Genomic DNA, 17,673 nt, shown 5'->3' with positions numbered 1-17,673 from the left:
CTAATTCATTCTTAATTTTCAAAGCAGACTCGCCTAGCCATCCATGTCTCCACACTTTATTTTGTTGGGAAATCATTTTGAAAAACATCCCCTAGAATTTCTAGCCGTGGCCATCTTGAGTAAGGATTGATGATTCATGTAGCATTTACTTCCTGGAATCCATCTGCCCTTAGCCCAAAAGTTTAGAATAAGTCATTTTAATATACCTTCCTATCTATTTCTGAATGCTAGCTGAATAAGGATTAAAAACTGTTAATGTTGATTGAGAGAGTTAAGTGCCAGTTCACATATATACAGATTGGATGAGGTTTGAACTGCATCTAATCTGCACACCATGTGAACCCTTTTTTGGTCCGCACTAGAATCGGATCGCATAGGTATTCACACCAATGCAATCTGATTCTGCACATCGCAGTCGGGGTGTTATTAACTTAACATACACACCTGCACCTTCTTATGAACGGGGTGCGATTGAGATGCGGTGCAGAATTCGCACTGAAAATGCTGCAAATTCTGCACCTCATCAGTGTGAACAAGGTGTGAAAAGCCTTTCCTTACCAGCATGCTGCAGAGAAGGATCCCTGTGTGGAAGCAGTGATCTCTCTGTAGAGGTCACCCCCTACTGAGTCAAATCTAAAGCTCTATAATCAGCATGGGATTTACTGATTGTAGAGCTAAAGGCTTTGCTGATTGTAGAGCTAAAGATCTGGTGGGTGGTGTGTCAGACCTCTTCAGAGAGACCGCTGCTTTCGCAAAGAAAGTCTAATTGATCAGTCCTCTGCGCAGGTTATACTCATACTATTTCAGAAGAGTCTTAGCAGTAACAGCAAGGTTTTCCAGTCCTTTATTCAGCATTCTCCAAGACTTCCGAGAATATTAATGAGATTTATGCTTTGTATACAGAACAGGAGCGCTGTGATAAAGATTAAGTAATTACATGTTATTTTCCTTTCTGCAAAGATGTAGTAAACAATGGGACGCATCTGCAGAATCACTGGCATTTTACATGGAAAGCTAGTTAAAGTGGAAAATGAAGTCCTGCTAGATCACTTCATTCTGGCCTCTTTTGTAGGTAGAGCTATGTAAAACATTAAAAAATAAGTGCTAATACTATGTAAAATCCAGTAATACACTGTCTCACCCTGCTCTGCACATGCTCAGTTGCTGTATATTTTTCAGCACTGTGCCAAATATGTAGAGGCTGATCTGGTGGCAGCTTCAAGATTTACTGCTGCTCAGGGGCTCTGTGCTTCCACAAAATGGCAGCCCCCCAGCAAAAAAAGAAACAGGAGCAATGCTGGTGTCAATTTACAGCACATGTAGCATATTTGTTAATGTGGAATATATGTTCCTTGCTAAAGTATACTTTTTTTTATCAAGCTGGTAAAATTAAATTTCGGTATATTGCCAAAAATTTTCAAACTAGCATCTACTGACTGTAAACTTTAAGCTACCTCTCCAGCATAGATTACAGCTCCTTCCCTGGGTGTCCCTTCACCAAACTCCAGCAATAGGGGTTATTTACTAAAACTGGAGAGTGCAAAATCTGGTGCAGCTCTGCATAGGAACCAATCAGCTTCCAGGTTTTATTGCCAAAGCTTAATTGAACAAGCTGAAGTTAGACTCCGATTGGCTACCATGTACAGCTGCATCAGATTCCAGTTCCAGCTTTAGTAAATCTCCTCCAATGTCTTCTGCCTAACTGTCAACCTAACCAAGACCTGAAATCACATAACTATCCAAATATCAATTATTGGACAGTGATATACTAAACTAAACACCCAATACCTTTCAGTTCTGTATTTTGTTTAGTTTTGGATACAATGGGGGGATTTTACATTTTTGTTAGGTTTTTATTACTGCCTGTGACCAGTTTGGGGATATTTTTCTTATCCCTGTCCCTGTGATACCTGTACACGAAATAGGGGGAATGGTTACCAATGGGACAAGAAGGCACAGCTCATAATAAAAACATTATTAGACGGTTTAATACTCACTCTACTAAAAATTTGATTTTGACTATCTCTATTGGAGAGATTTTTTATCACTTCCTGTTCCAACAGAAAGCAAGGGCTAGTATCCTCAACAGGGACACAGACAGCAGAGACAGAGGCTCTCCGCCTCTTGGGCTACAGATGTCCATTAAAGTGTATCTAACAAAAATATAAAATATTGCAGCTTACCATTCCTTAACTGTAGTGGCTTAGTTTTCTTTTTCCAGGCTTTTCAGTTGATATATGCCTAGTAAATAACACACTTCCTGTCTGGGGGTGGCTACATTTTTCCTCCACTGTATCAATGGAAGGAGAACCCCAGGTTGGGCTTCAAGCATGTCTGCCTTTGTTCATCTCTATAACATTAGGGCCAATGAGAATAGTAGTTTACACAAGAAAGATAAGATTGTTTTGCTATCTGTTAGGAAGATGACAAGTGACAAGGACATTGCATTTCTGGCAAGATCAACAGATGTTTTCTGTACTTGCTGAAAATATTCTTTACCTAAAAAAATAATTGCAGCCACCACATCCAAGGACTAGTAAGTTGCAACTATAATAACATTTTGGTTCTGGGTTGAGATACATCTTAAAGTAGTTGTAAAATTCTAAATGTAACTATTTTTAAAAAACGTTCACTAGACCCTCCTCCTACCTATCCTGCATACTCGGGGAAAAAAAATATCTTTGTAGATATCTTTTTTAGTCCAACCTGGTCGTGTGATTCAGCAGCTCTGGCTTCCCGGTGTAAGGGAGTGCTCGACAACAGCTTTGAATACCCGGAGCCGTGACATCACCCATAGGCTCCCATAGCCCAGCTTCTGTCGGTACTCCCTCCTCTGCCTTGCAGCATCCGCTCACTGGCACGGGGAAGCTGGAGCTGCAGGATCACGTGACCAGGCCAGATTAAAAATAGATAAGTAAACACATATTTTAGGTATGTAGGATAGGTAGAAGGAACAGGGAAAGTCTTTAAGAATCGTTAGGCCTCCATTCACATATCGCGTAGTGGGAACAAGCTCCTGATCCTTTTTGGGCAACAAGCTTAGTTCAATTTTAAAACTCAATAGTTGCAGCCAAATCGCATTGCATTTGGGGTGCCATGTAGAATGAATGGCACCCAAAAGTGCATCACGTGTTTTTGCAGCCATTACCATGTGATTTGGAATTCCGCCTGTAATTCCAAATTGTGAAGTGTGAATGGGGCCTTTAAGATTTTTCTGATTCCAGAGCCCTAAAATTCTTTGCATTTGTGGTTGTAGATAGAAGAGGTTAACTACAAGGCCAAGTGCATACAAAATTAGTAATTGCTCCGATAATTTAAACACCTTGTAATGTGCTAAAGCCGAATGTCCTCAGCACTTGTGCATTATAAATTCTACAGCAAATTGGTACATAATCTTTTTACTGGTAAAGTTCTTAATACCGGACGAGGATTAATAAACCTCACTGCACTAATAATTATTGCTAATTAATCAGTGGACATAACGCAGAAAATTGAATGCCCACCAGCAAAAATAGTTAATGGCTGAGTTTCATGGAAATAAAAAAAAGAATTACAGGTCTATAATATCAATGCCAAACAATCCGTTCCTCTTGCTCCGGATTCACGTGGATCGCTGCGTTAGTGGCTGCAAATACTAATTAGTTTTTTTCTCCGAGATTCAGCAATATCTACTAAAAGCACTAATTCTGATCATTAAATTGGTCGGCTACATCAAAGGAGACACTTAATGGATTTGGATTTTTTATATCCACAATTAAATGGTTATTCCTGTCTAATTGCGCTAATTAAGTGTTTTTAACTGTGCTGGCACAAAAGATCTGCACTCAGGGTTTATGGGATGAAACATCCAAATATTCAGCAGTAAACACCTTCATGTTGGCAGCTTGAAATGGTGTTTACGAAAGTTGTGTGCACTTGTTAGGGCTCATGTAAACAGGGCGTTTGGAAAACTCTTCTGACCGCTGGAAACTGACTGCTAGAAAACGTAGGTTAAAAACGTCAGTTTAGCCATGTTTGCATAATGCGTTTTGCACATTTGCGTTTAGAAGCATTTTTAAAAGATATCCTCAGGAGACCTTCCCAAAATGCCCAGAATGCACTGAAAAATAGTAAATAATGAACTATATCAGACATTTTGAGAGAAATAGAGAGAGCAGAAGCAGAGAGAGCAGTATGTGTTGAGATGACCTGTCTTTTCAGGTTGTAGTCACTATGGATCCCGTCATGAGCATAATGCAGCACGTTCTACCATTTTTTCCTTCACGCGAAACCTGGAACTGACTGTGCTGGTGTACCGGGTCCATTTGAATACATGGAAAACACTTTGCATGCATTTTTGATGAAGAAAAAAGGCTCTGGACAGCATGTGGATATGGACCTGTCAAAAAATGCAGTTAATTGCGTTTACAAGCATTTACATGCATTTACAAGCGTTTGGCGTTTGAAATGCCAATAAAATCTACTCCTGAACGCAATTTTGGTGCGTTCAAGAAAACGACTGTAAACTCAACTGCCTGTAAATGACTATGTGTACATGGACACATAGGAAACCATCAGGGAGAGTTCAGGGGCTGCTGAAAAAAACGCTCAACAGCTCTTGACACTGAAAATCGCCATTTAGGCTGTATGCACAATGGATGTTTTTGCTCTTAGGGGCGTTTGGCATTTTTCGCCCTGCATGTTAGCCTATGTGTCCATAGACCTTTAGAGGCAGGGGCGTTTAGAGGCAGAAAAAAAACACTGCCAGCACGTCCAGGAATAGTAAAATTTTTGCAGAAAAACCTTTTGATGCCTGTAAACTACATAGACATGAGCATTTTGTTTGTCTCAATTAGTTTTATGGGAAAAATTTAATTTTCGGAGATTCTGATGTATAAGAATCTCCAAATTAACATGGTAACGAATGTCAGGAAATCTGACAAAGAAAATTATACCGAAATTAACTAATGAATTTGTTTAATTCGGATGACATCACATGATGTAATAGTGGTTCAGACCCCATGGGGCAATGAATTATGTGTTTTAAGGGCCGAAATAAGTTACTGTTCTGGAAAATGAAATGAATTAATACGCAAGTGCTTGGCTCTCCTAAATGCATTACATGCATTTTCAAGCGTCAAGCGTTTTTCTGCCAAAACACCAGGAGGAAAGGTTTCTAAGAGAGATAGCAACAACATCCAGTGTCCAGAGGCCTTAGGATATTATGCAATAGTAAAAACGTACAAAACTGAATGCAACAAAAAGCTACATGAGCTACTATGCATTGAAATGAATGGGCTGTCCTATGCGTGTTGCAAGAAAACATGCACAAAAAACGCTTGCTCGAATTTAGAAAACACTAGGTGTGAATGGGGCCTGAAGTCTACACATTCACTACGTATTTTTTAGTGTACTGGATGTCATAGAGCTGCATACAGACAATAGACACACATGGGTGAAGGTAGCTGTATGCAGCCATGGACCGCTTTTGGCATAAAGTACCACATGGTAGATGCATTATATCTGTGTGCTACGTTACACAAATAGCTGCGTACAGCTACCTTCACCCATTCATGTCTATGGGTTGCTGGAGGCAGCTCTAGGACTACCAGGTCACCAGAAATATGAAGTTTCTTTACACTGAACAGGCAAATGCACCCATGTGCATGTAGCCTTTAGTCCCATTCACACCTAGCGTTTTCTAAATGCACTTTTTTGTGCACATTTTTGCTCTATATGCATAGGGCAGCCCATTGATTTCAATGGGCTGCTCTGCGCAAGACAAATGCTGCAAATTCAGTTTTACACATTTTTTGCCATGCGTTTTTCAATGGGGTGCAATTAGCAATGAATGGCACAGAAAACATGACACACATTTTTAGCACATTGCGTAATCATGCAGAAAAAAAAATGCCATTTTTGTACATATTTATAAAACACTTAGTTGTGAATGGAGCCTCAACTGAGTGGACTTACATATGAAAGGTTTATGTTTGCCCCCTCTTTTAGCTTGACTTTTTTTGACAGTGCAGCATGTGTCAAGGAGTCAGAGGTTACTTGAGGGCTGACATTTTCTACACTGTCTACTCATGGACTTTACACTAGGGGTTGAATTGCTAAAGAAATATGAAGTTCCTGTAGCCCTGTGATTATTTGTTTACTTGAAATATGCAATCATGCACTGGGAAATGTAAAAAAAAGGAATTTCCATTGCACGTGATTTGAAGTCAACATATCGACTGTCTTATACTTAGTAGTAGATGTGTTCAGCATTCCATGTGCACTCCGTCAGTTATCCATTGGACTGCCAATCAGGTCTATCAGATAGGCAGCCCAATGGCCAACTGAAGGAGTTCACAAAGCAGGCTGACAACCTTGTGCCAATTGTGAAGCAGGAGTTTTGTGTTGTCAGCCTTCAATAGGAAGTGATGCTAATGGCAGCATTTTCAGGTCAGAAACTTTGCAACAGATTAAAAAATATGATATTCACTTCCACTTGGCAGCACTAGGGTCGTTGGTTCGAATCCCAACCACGGCACCACCTGCCTGGAGTTTACATGTTCTCTCTGTGTCTACATGGGTTTCCTCCGGGTACTCCGGTTTCCTCCTACACTCCAAAGATATGCTGGTAGGTGAATTGGCTCCTGTCTAATTTGGCCCTGGTATGTGCATGTATGAATGTGGGTTAGGGACCTTAGATTTTATGCCCCTTGAGGGTTAGGGACTGATGTGAATGTACAATATATATGTAAAGCGCTGCGTAAATTGACGGCGCTATATAAGTACCTGAAATAAATAAATAAATATTCTTGGGAAAACTGTATATAGCGAGATATGATACCAAAAATACTGAAAACGAGATTTTGTGTTTATATACATTTTAAACATGCTGCCTACTCTTACCTTCCCTTCACTCGCCAACACTCTGTTGTCCAATAGGAATTCATATATCTAATACTGTACTGAAAATATATTACCCCATGCCTGGAAATGTAGAAGAGGCATATCAAAATTAACTTTTACCTAAATAATATAAAAATAAGCCTACATATTGTATGTTCTCACTGGAAATACAATATAGTTTCCAGTTCAGAAAGCAGTGGATAATAGATGAACATTATGGGGAAAATATTACATAGTAGAAGGTATTATTAATTCTAATTAGCAACACAGGCCTTCTGTGCCACAAGTCATGATGTTCAGTTTATTCCTACAGGATGATGGAAATGATAGCAGTTTTCTGTTCAGTCCTTTATATGTCAAAAAGCCTCCTCCAGTATAATCCATAGCTCCCAGTCCCTAATGGTTTAACAGAGCAACAAAATGCCAGAATACACAAATGGCACGACATGTGTTCAAATATTGATCTTGTAATGGTCTGCTTGCGATACTTGCCCACGGTTATTTGCCAAATGTTTTGGCCTTATCAGTGAATTCGGGGTAATCTGGAGCAGGTAAACAAATATAAATTACAAGTCTTTTTATTGGCTAGAAAATTGGCAGGAAGGAGGATTTTGCTCAGAGTGAAGCAGAGAGATGCTACAAATGACTTTATAATACGTACCAGATGGCAGAATTCCGCCTGCATCTCGTATTTAGAGGAATCATTTAAATTTCTCATAAATAGCGGAGATTCTGCCTGATAGCGCTATCAGGGAATGGCAAACCTGCTCAGGAAATTGTAATGCTCAATTTTACAGTCAATATTTTGCAAACCTAAAGTGGACCCATCAGACTGAATTAACGTTTCTGATTCTGGAGTAGATCAAAAGTAAATAAACAGAGTGTGCTGGCAATTTGTCACTAAAATGGCCACTTTTCTGCTATTTTGCAATTTAGTTGTTTCCATTGGTTTCCCTAAGCTGTAGCATCCGTTATCTGGAAGATGTTTGTTATGCAGAAGGTTTTTGGAAAGAGTCTATAAAATATTGTGATATTAGCCAGAAACCTACATTTAAAGAAAAACCTAACTTTTAAAAAGTTTTTGCCAACACTCCTATCTCACCATTCTCATTCATTCTACCCCATCTACTACAGACCACAGATTATTTGGTGACTGTATTAGAGTATACATACCTCCCAACCTTCTGAGGAAAAAGGGGTCCTAATAATTTCTTACGTTATCCAAAATTAGAAAAAAGAAAAGAACGTTAGAAAGTAGACAAGACATTTAGACTATTACACAGTTATAAAAATTAGAACAAATGTTTTTATTTATTTTTAAAAAATTAGAAAAAATGAACAATTAGATAAGACAATTAGAAAGAGGCAAACCAGGCTTTGATGAAAGCAAGTGAAAGCATTCTGATGAAAGCAAGTGAAAGGGCTCTGATGAAAGCAAGTGAAAGGGCTCTGGTGAAAGCAAGTAAAAGGGCTCTGTTGAAAGCAAGTGAAAGGGCTCTGATGAAAGCAACTCTTTGAAAATTGTTGTTCCATAGCAGTTTAAGCTGCTCATTTATCCCTGTTAAGAACTAAATCCCTTCCTCTTTCCAGTCTGATATACAGACCTCTGTAAAAATGTATTAGTATATTTAAAAAATTATTATAAAAGTAAAAAAAGAAAATATATTATTACACTAATAAAATTAATGTTAATATACAAATACAAGAAAAATAAATTAAAAATATATAATTATAGTAACAAAATTATAATATTATAAAAATACAAATATACTATTAAATTACTAATAAAATTGATAGAATTATAAAAAAAAAATTAAATAAATTAGCAATAAACTTTCATATCCAATCTATAATTCATTGCATTTGTTGAAAAGCCAGTATAAAGAATAGGTAGTGGTCAAACAGAGCACTTGTGGGTCTTCATTTCTTGAATATTAATTCCTCAAGCTCTATGTCAGTGGTTCTCAACCTGTGGGTCGCGACCCCTTTGGGGGTCGAACGACCTTTTCACAGGGGTTGCCCAAGACCATCAGAAAACACATATTTCCGATGTGTAAAGAGCAGCTACTGTGTAGAAAGCAGCTGCTGTGTTGAAAGCAGCTACTCTGTTAAAAGCAGCTACTATGTTGAAAGAAGCAGTATTGGAGGTAAAAACGACACTTCATGAATTATAATTACTGGGTAAATAATTTTATGATTGGGGGTCACCACAACATAAAGAACGGTGTTAAAGGGTCGCGGCATTAGGAAGGTTGAGAACCACTGCTCTATGTAATGGGTAGGGTGTGGGGGGTGCTTGGCAAGAATATGTCCTTTGACTACATTACATCTCTTTTCGGTCTCAGAAAGTTGGAAGGCATTATTTATTTTATGAGTTGAGAAATAGATTCTTCTATCAGTGACTTGTACATTTCTTTGCCTTTGTGATAGGCCCTATTTAAACTAGAGTGTCAGCAGCCTACAGAACCAATTTGAAGTGTAGTGAGATGAAACGTGCAGTAAAGCAACCTGCACGGAATAAAGTATCTGATGATGCATACTTCCCTCTCATTAGACGTGTTCCATTCTATATGCACTCAGTAACATTGTGCAGGCCCGTACAGATGGCTCTACTAAAGAACCTGCCTTGAACCTTATTATTTATCCGAGCAGAATGTGGAGACATACTGTATTTATTTCATACTGGCAGAGACGAAAAAAAACATACTTGAAATACAGGCATTTTGTTTTTCCCAAGAAAGCTACGTCTGCATCTGAATGAGCTTATTACAAAACATCATTTCATATGGAAATCACAGCACATTTTCTCTTTTTTTATTATTTTTGTTTTTCTTGTGTTTTGAAACGGGGGTTGGAAAATGCTGGTAGTAGTGTTTAGATGCTCATGAATCTCAAGCATGAAAAGGCTTTTAGGAGTGGAGCCACCCTTAGGGTTATCTGTCTCTAGTGTCTCTAGGAGTTTTGGCTCTAAATCATTAGGAACGTTGTTATGCACGGTTATATTAAATGCATTTTTATTATTTTGCTTGTCTACAACTATGTACCGTAGACCGAAGGAACACTTTTTTCTTTGTACATTCTTTAAAAAGGATAACAATAATGTTGATGGGGATTGTATGTGCTAAATGATAATATTATTTTTAGCTGCACGCTAGGGTAAGCCTAGAGCAAAACTGAGTGTTTTAGGAAGCCCTTGGGTTCACTGTAGCTTAATAAGATTTTTTTTTTTACCCCTGTTGCCTTGAAAATGCTTATAGGATGTGTTTGGTAGCAGTATGTTTTGGTGGCAGGAAAGGAGGCTTTTTTGGATACCACTACAGGTCTATTTGAGCACTACTGTGGCCAACTGAGCTTGACGTTCAGTCTAGATAGAGTTGTCCCTGGCTTAGGGCACACTTCAAGCCTTACACCTATTTTTTTCTCTTTATAGTTTTGTACCGACATATATCATGACTTTTACCTGATTCTTGGAAATGTTTTTCTGTATTCTTTCCATACTCACAATGGACACACTATTGTATGGGTGTACCGAGGTCTTTTGGGCAATGCAGTCAAGCTATAGTACTATAACAGGAAAGTGGAGCTAATGGTAAGAAAATGGAGAATAGTACAGTACAATGTTTGTAGTAACATATATCTATTTTTGTGACTTTTTTTTATAGAAGCTGCTGCTTTTATGTGTCATACACTCTTTAATAGAATCTTTACAGAAGTATTTGGAAAACACTCAGTATACATGTACAGGCTTTTTTCATTCAACCAGTGGTCGTTAGACCATCTTCCGTTGAACAGATAGCGGCACACATGTTCCAAAATTCGACTAGTTCCTGCTGAATTTTGGAACGTGTGTACTGGGTATCAGTAACAGCTGTAGCTAAGCTGAGATAGCTTGAGCCAGCTACACATGGATTGAAATTCAGCCAGTTCAGCAGAGACCAGAAGAATTTTGATCCATGTATGGGACCTACAATGTATCTGAGCACCACAAACCAAAAGTGCTATTTAATTCATTGTCTAATGCATTTCTGACCATGGTCATCTTGAGTAAGGGCAGATAATTCATGTTGTATTTACTTCCTGGAATCCGTCTGCCTTTACCTCAGGCATGCAGGCAGGAGGCTGTGCTTAACTGGGAAAACGCCTTCTCACCTCCTGAAGACTTCTGAAATGTATGACATATTTTGCCTAGAGGTCAGGAAAAGATGTCACAAGCTCAGATTTAATGAGAGGAAGCCTTTTGATTCTATAACACAGAAAATGGGGTGTATGCCCCAGCCAACATTGTAAGCCAAAAGGAAGCCAGACCACCACCCAAAAAGTCTGCTCCTGTGCAATTGTACAGGCTCTTGTCACATGATTCTGTGCTGTGTAGGCTTCTCTGAATATGACAGAGAACAGCACATAAAATCTAGAAACACATGGCCTCTTTATCAAGGTAAAATCCAGAGACATTCAAAAATAATGCTAACCACAGCCATGTACACAGCTGCACAAGATGAGTGTTGGAGTAGCGGAATACTCCGGAGTGCTGGAATAATTTGAGGCATTCATTAAATGTCCCCTGAGTCGATTTAAATACAAAATGTTCTTGTTTGTCACATATCAGAGGCTCCATGCTTCATTATACAGGCTGCATTCTCATACAAATGTTGGCTCAAGCCACAATACGCACTATACAGTGGCCTTAATTTGGTGAAGACCCCAGGTGTACTCAGAAACTGCTGTCACGTGCATGGAAATGATCGCAACAAAGTACTTTCCACAGGCCAAACACACAGTTTAGAAAGCTGCAACAGATGAAATGAAACCAGTCACTAATGAGTTCAGTCCAAACAAATGAAATACACATAATTTATATATCCTTTATGCACAACTATACTGCCAAAGGGTTTGTGGAAAATTGTAACTTGGTCATTTAGCTTACAGAGTTACAGGAAGTGACTTTTTTTAACCATGCAATCATTCCAATTTTATTGCGAGTAATCGTTTATGGAAGAATAATAGATGTAGTGTTTTTGTGCCGTCCGTATCAGTCAGGAAAAAGCAGAACAGACATAGGCTTATTTGTCCTAGAATTCCAAATATTCTTCATCTTCCAAGCAATTTGCAATGAATTTGCAATAACACAGCATATTTAGGTAGCACAAGAACCAAGAGCCACCATAACAGCCCAAACGTATTGAGCGACTTGTAGCTAATTCAATAATCCACATATGCTAATGCATATGACCCACCAGTGTCATTTTTCTTTCTTTTTGATGTTCAGCAATACTGGAATACAAATTAACTTGATGAGGTAATGCATTTTTTTTTTCAAGTAAGAACCCATTACCTGCCTGCACTAACTAGTGATATCATTGTATCTTGGTCCCAGTGGACTTTTACTGAACATTTGTCTTCTGCTTAAGAAGGCTTGGTACAAGACAGCTGAAAGCAGCATTAAGAACCATAAGAAGAAAATAATAGAAATATAAAAATATTACCCTCATTTTTACATTTTTTTTTTTAAAAAAAAGGATCTCTCTCTCTCATTTATTTATTTAATGCTGTGTAATTTATATGCCATGTATGATAAATAAATGTAGTAAAAAATGTACACATGGACAAATACAACATGATTACATTAGTTTTAAAACGGCTAATAATTAAATTTAGTTGTGCCGCTTATGTGATGCATTTTAAAAGCACATACATCTTACAATTAAATAGCTGTAGGCATTTAGCTAGAATTATTGCATTTTGTGTAGTTCCAAGCCAAATATTTTATAGAAAGATTTTTTTAATCTCTCATCATTTTTGTGTGATGCTACATTTTTCTGTAGTGCCTACTTTTATTTTTGTTAAACTGGACCTATTAATTTAATTATAGTGCTATTTGTTTCTTTTAGAAAGGTTGGCAATTCCCTGGACTCTTTTGTTCTTTAATCGTTTTCTCTTTGTGTAGCTAATATATAAAATATAAAAAATGTTTGTCTAGCCACCCAATATCCAGGCCCAAATAGGCTGTGGTGGGGGGTTGACATCTAACAGTTATTCAGTGCCTTATGGATACAGTGGTCTAGTTATTCACATGTGGCCACAGTGGACAACCGCTTTGACCCAAAGTAGGCATGTATAGTGTGAAATTGTTGCTATAACACAGTCTTTCTCAAACGTTTTAACCAGAAGGACTCCTTTGAATAACTTAACAGGCTCAGGGAACCCCTTGATAACACAGCTCATGCATTTGCATGATGGTCAGTGTGAAGAATGCCCCTTACATTTATGGTCTGTAGGAAGAATGCTCCTTTTTTGATGGTCATTGTGGTCATTCAGGAGAATCGAAACTCCCTTCCCTTACAGGTAACTTATATGAGAGGCAGAAACTGCTGAATGAACCCCAAGTAATTTCTGCACGAACCCTAGGGTTCCATGGAAACATGGTTGGGGAAGGCTGCTATAAACTAATGGGGCATTAACAAATATGATACAAAGAAAACACTGCCTGTATGAGTTTAAGTCTACTCTGCAGTACTATTAATATTTGGTTTCAGCAGTCAAATACTATAGGAGTGCACCGAAACAAAAAAATTGTGCAAATATAAAGAGAGATATTGAAGAAAACATGATTGAAGTTTTAAAAAGATTATGGCACAACTGCAAACCTGCCAAGACATGGCCGTCCACGACATGGGCACTGTTGAAAGAAAGCCATAAGAAATCCTGTTTGCATTTTGCGAGACACAGCAAACGTGGAAGAAGGTGTTCTGGTCAGATGAGACCAAAATTGAACTTTTTGGCTTAAAAGCAAAATGCTGTGTGCGGCGGAAAACTAACACTGCACATCCCCCTAAACACACCATTCCAACCCTGAAACATGGTGGTGGCAGCATAATGTTGTGGGGATTCCTTTCTTCAGCAGGGACAGGGAAGCTGGTCAGAGTTGATGGGAAGATGGATGGAGCCAAATACAGGGCAATCTTAGAAGAAAACTTGTTAGAGTCTGCAAAAGATTTGAGACTGGGGCGGAAGTTCACCTTCCAGCAGGACAACAACCCTCAACATACAGCTAGAGATACAATGGAATGGTTTAGATCAAAGCATATTCATGTGTTAGAATGGCCCAGTCAAAGTCCAAACCTAAATCCAATTGAGAATCTCTGGCAAGGCTTGAAAATTGCTTTCCACAGATGCTCTCATCCAATCTGACAGAGTTTGAGTTATTTTACAAAGAAGAATTGGAAAAAATGTAACTCTCTAGATGTGCAAAGCTGGTAGAGAAAACCATTTAATATTCCACTTCACAACTATGTGCCACTTTGTGTTGGTCTATCACATCAAATCCCAATAAAATACATTTACGTTTTTGGTTGTAATATTACATAATGTGAAAAATTTCAAGGGGTATGAATACTTTTTCAAGATACTGTAGCTGTTTCTAAGCCATGTGAATATTAAGGACCAGGTGTTCTCAATCCCACCTACAAAAGGATTTCTCACAGAAGCAGAAAAAAATTACACAACATAGAATCATGGAAAATGAAGCTGCAGCTCCGCTTTGGAAGCTTTAGGTTAAGAGAAACAGAGTGGCCTTTCTGACTGAACTCAGCTGTTTGCTGAATTCTACTAGCAGTTTGTTAATTAGGCTCAATCAATGAACCACAATAATTTATACAGAACTTATATTGTTTAATGTAAAATAACACTACTGAGTTGCACTCCTCATAATGTTTCAAAATGATAACATGTGCAACTTCCACCCCACATAAGCCCTAAATATACCCTTGCTTACACAAACTATACCTGTTTTAAAGAATGACCTGCACCTTTTGGTGTCCCAAAGGAAGAATGTCCTGCCTCAGTAGGGGATGTTTTGACACATATCAGGCTAGGGAGATATTCAAAGAGGGTTTTCTACAATTTACGTCAAACAACAAAATTCCGAGCTCTAACTTGCCAGCCAGCCTGCAAACCGAATTAATCTTTCTAACAGTATGTGTTAAATACAGGGGTTTAGTTAGCACACATTTGCAATACATGCGTAAGCTAAAGAGCCTCGTCACAGCACCCCATTATTTTGTAGTTCCTAACTCTCCTAACTCTCCAATTTTAAGAGCCCCCATAGTAGAGGCGCATATATTTATTGGATAGACCAAGTGCAGATGGACCATGAGGTAGCCCATCCCTCATTAAAGGTACAGGACACCCAGCATGTAGCACAATGGCAGCTAAGGTGTCCAGTGCGCCCCTTCAACCAACAATTCAACAGTACAAAAAGTGGCCACTGCCCCAGTCTATAACTGGCCTTCACAGCAAGGAGGACATGGAAGGGTGACGCATGTCAAACAACAAAAAAGAAAAATTCCCAGCTCTAACTTGCCAGCCACCTGCAAACAAACCAAATTAACCTGTCTAACAGTATGCGTTAAAAACAGGGGTTTAGTTAGCACACATTTGCAAACACATGCGTAAGCTACAGAGCCTTGTCTTGCCACCCCAGTATTCTGTAGTTCCTAACTCTCCAATTTTAAGTCCCCATAGTAGAGGCACGTGTATTTGTTGTTTAACATGTATCGCCCTTACATGTGCTCCTTGCTGTGAAGGCTAGGTATAGACTGGGGCAGTGGCCATTTTTTTTACTGTTTTCTACAATTTAACAGCATATCAATTGGTCATGATAATACATTACAATTTTCCTTTCCTTTTAAATAGCTTGTAGGCTCAGATAAAGCTTCACAAAAGTCTTAATCATTTTGATTTCTTCAGGAAAATTTTCAACAATATGGCCCCATTTAATGACATCATTGCTTCTGCAGTTCATTTATGATGATGTCAGCTTGCAGTCAGCCCTGGAAAGTCATTATAGGCTAATTAATCATTAAAAATCGGGTTTGTAACAAGAAATGGTACCCCCACTGTAATAAAACCAGCTTTGCATTCCAAATCTATGAGATAAATGTGTTTTTGCTTTTCATCAAAAAATCATAGGGGCACTGTATTTATTGAAAAAGCTAAGTTTGCATACTGCTGCCAAAAACAGTTACTGAATGAGAGCATACAAATGACACATTAAAAAAAAAGATGTTCTTAGATCACAAGTACAGCCTACATGATAAAAATGAGATGAATCCAATGTTTAATACAGCTGTTGTTTCTTATGTATGATCTTGTAGTATGGTCGTTGATGTTAGAAGATTTATGAATACAGTAATACCTCGGTTTAAGAACGCCTCGGTTAAAGTAATTTTCGGTTTACAAATGAAAATCCACTGAAAATAATGCCGCGGTTTACAAATTTTTTTCGCAATATGAAGTATATGTCAGTGCTGATTTTTAAATGTAATTGCTGGCTCTTTATTTTTCTTCACTATAGCTCACAGAATTAGCTGTCACTTTCCCCAAAGTTAACGGAAATGTTTCTTTTAAGAAACTAAAAAGAAACATTGTTTGCCCCCCTTTCCTGACCTGCCAGGCTGCATGCTCTGAAAAGGGTCTGGTATGGATTTTGGGGAGGACCCCCACGCCATTTTGTTTTAAATTTTGGCGTGGGAGTTCGCCTCAAAATCCATACCAGACACGAAGGGCTTGGTATGGATGGGAAGGGGGATCCCACGCAGTTTTTTAAATAATTTTTTTTAATTGCTGGCAATTCTTTTATATTCAGCTGTCAGTGGGGAACCCCGCTGACAGCTGAAATAATAACACATGGTTGTCACTACTAAAATGCCGCATGACTTGATAAAATAACTCATGCGGTATTTATTAGTGTTTACTTTTTTCTGATCTCCGGAACAGATTAAATGGTTTTCAATGCATTCCTATGGGAAACGGTGTTTCGGTTTAAGAATTTTTTGCTATAAGAAAAGTCCTGCAGAACGAATTAAATTCTTAAGCCGAGGTATTACTGTACATACAACTGTATTTAATGCTAAATTACAAAGTGTTATAGTCTAAATTATAGCCATGATCTTCGAAACACACGTATGACCAAAACATTGTTCTGTCCTTTCTTTACTAGATATGACTACGTGGAAGTGTTTGATGGACTTAATGCTACCGGCCACCTTTTGGGGAAATTCTGCGGGAAGATTGCACCACCACCGCTGATCTCTAATGGACCTTCTTTGTTTGTCCGATTTGTATCAGACTACGAAACACATGGCGCTGGATTTTCAATTCGCTATGAGATTTTGAAAGCAGGTCAGTCCCAAAGGACACATTCCCCATATATGACATTTCACATGGTAAAATTAGTTATTAAATGTATTTCCGCAGCACTTTTACACATATATATTGTACATTTACATCAGTCCCTGCCCTCAAGGAGCTTACAATCTAAGGTCTCCAACTCACATTCATACATTCACATACTTGGGCCAGTTTAGAGAGGAGCCAATTAACCTGTGAGCATTTCTTTGGATTGTGGGAGAAAACTCACACAATCACAGAAAAAACATGCTCCATGTTAGTGGCATGGTTGGGATTCAAACCAATGATCTTAGTGCTGTCAGGCCGAAGTGCTAACCACTAAGCAAGCATCTTTGTATTTTTATACACTATGGGGTTGATTTACTAAAGGAGTAAAGTGTGCTCACTTTGTAAGGGAATTCTCATTTAGCCATGTGAATGTGGTGAAAGTTCACTTTGCAAAGAATACCCAATCATGTGCATGAAAAATAAAAATAACTGGAATTTTACATGATTGGATCAGTTAAGTCAGCTCAGCTTCCCGATGGGGATTGATATAAAGATGCCTCCCCATTACCCTGTCTTTATTATTATTATTATTATTATTATTACAGGTACTTATAT

At 38.3% G+C, this 17,673-nt stretch overlaps 1 protein-coding gene across 1 annotated transcript in view; it reads left to right on the top strand.

Moving 5' to 3' along the window:
* The window catches only part of NRP1 (neuropilin 1), a 234,722-nt gene that overhangs the window by 76,554 nt on the left and 140,495 nt on the right, over positions 1-17,673 (top strand). The window contains exon 3 of the mRNA XM_089668696.1: positions 16,880-17,061. Within this exon, the coding sequence (XP_089524822.1) occupies positions 16,880-17,061 (182 nt within the window). The remainder of the gene's footprint in view (positions 1-16,879; positions 17,062-17,673) is intronic.

Source organism: Staurois parvus, unplaced genomic scaffold (assembly GCF_062004578.1).
Source record: "Staurois parvus isolate SC_StPar_1 unplaced genomic scaffold, SC_StPar_1.0 ptg000061l, whole genome shotgun sequence".
Classification (NCBI taxonomy): domain Eukaryota; kingdom Metazoa; phylum Chordata; class Amphibia; order Anura; family Ranidae; genus Staurois; species Staurois parvus.
The sequence above is the reverse complement of the archived record's forward strand: the minus strand, read 5'-3'. Positions and strand labels throughout refer to the sequence as shown.